This window comes from Propithecus coquereli, unplaced genomic scaffold (genome assembly GCF_000956105.1).
Source record: "Propithecus coquereli isolate 6110/MARCELLA unplaced genomic scaffold, Pcoq_1.0 Scaffold19, whole genome shotgun sequence".
NCBI classification, from domain to species: domain Eukaryota; kingdom Metazoa; phylum Chordata; class Mammalia; order Primates; family Indriidae; genus Propithecus; species Propithecus coquereli.
Window position 1 is genome coordinate 9,888,038 of NW_012143856.1, and position 1,709 is coordinate 9,889,746.

At 33.1% G+C, this 1,709-nt stretch overlaps 1 protein-coding gene across 1 annotated transcript in view; it reads right to left on the reverse strand.

Annotated features, from left to right (window-relative positions):
- RNF13 (ring finger protein 13) overlaps positions 1–1,709 on the reverse strand; it is a 142,644-nt gene that overhangs the window by 31,286 nt on the left and 109,649 nt on the right. Inside the window, 1 exon segment of the mRNA XM_012642915.1 lies at positions 1,025–1,205. Within this exon segment, the coding sequence (XP_012498369.1) occupies positions 1,025–1,205 (181 nt within the window).

A 1,709-nucleotide genomic window follows, 5' to 3' on the forward strand; every position in this document is an offset into this window, starting at 1 on the left:
AACCTCAAACTCCTGGACTCAAGCAATCATCCTGCCTTAGTCTCCCAAGTAGTGGGACTATAGGCATGTGCCACTGCACCCAGCTAATTTTTAAATTCTTTTGTAGAGATAGGGTTTTGCTATGTCACCCAGACTAGTCTTGAACTCAGGTAATCATCCTGCCTCGGCTTCCCAAAGTGCTGGAATTACAGGCATGAGCTACTGCACCTGGCCCAATGGTAGATTTTTAAAACATTTTATTACTTGAAAAATAAAAATTTGGCAGAACTATGTTTTAATGTCTTCTCTGTTTTCTCCCTCCACTCCCTATACTCTTTCTCTGCTGAACTAAAAAACAGAACATTTTTACTGGTATACGAAATTGCAAAGTCTGAGAAGTACTAGCCAAAGGATTTAACAAGCATGTACCTGTACTAAAAGCTCACTGAAGCATAGAGAGGGGAAACTATATTGACTATAGTAGTATTTTACCCACATCCCTCCCCAGCTTTGATACTGGGTATGTGACATTAAAGTTCTTAGCATCTCTGACCCTCTATTTCCTCATCTATAAAAGGGAAATAATAATAGTACCCATTTCATAGAAGTATGAAAATTAAATGAGATGATACATGTGAAATATATTCATACATACCTACCTATGTGTTTAGTTAATGCAACACTATACAGTGGTATATGGTAAAAAGAGGGTAGGAGGAAGGTCAGACCACACTGGTACAGAAAAGTATTTTATTAATTGACATTGTTTAGAACTACTGGAACATGGTGATAATTAGAAGTATTTTGGTGAGTTTCATTATTATTTTAAAATTCTCTACAGACTATGCACCACTTTCTTACCTTCACTAAGACACCACAGCAAAAGACCATAACCCACATTCACTCATTCACTATTAATTGAGCATCTACTTAGTGTTAGGCATAGTGTACAGCAGGGACTCAGAAGGTAGTACCAGAGTATGGTCACCATGTATTCTTAAATAAACCAAGGGTCATTATTTAGAAAAGAAAAATATTCACTTACCTTTCTTGAATTTATGTATAGGGAGTTTCTTAAGTTGATCTTTACGAAGTCTGTTTCTTCTAGCTCTATGTCTGTCCTGGACAAATTTTGTGATCTAAAAATAAAAGAGGAAAAAAAGGAGTCAGATATTAAACATGCAAATAGAAAATGGTCATTAAAATAACAAATATCTTTTAAGTTTCTGGATAGCTGCTGTAAATCAATTCAATTTATATAAAACCTAATCATAATAATATTATTAATTAAGGCATTAAATTCCATTAGTGATTAGTTAACCCATAAATTATCCTTCGAAGTTTTTATTCATTGACCTTGATTAACTTACTGATAGAGACATTATAATTAACATATAACTGCTTACAAAAATACAAATGATAAACTATGAGATACAAAGACTTCAATGGGTCAAAAAGAACAGGATGTTTGAGATTATTATAAGTTAAAATTAATAAAATTTTCAAACATATACTTACTAGTTACTGCATCTTTTGTCCTAGTAGCATAGTAGGCAGAGCTAATATAGAATACTTCCACTACAAATATTCAGACATGTCAGATAAAATGTACAAAATATTTTAAACTATAAATTGCTATGCTTACAAGAGTAAAAGGAAAGTGACAGGGCCAGAACCAAATGCCAAAATCACCATCCATGAAAGAAAAATCTGACAAATTTTACTATATC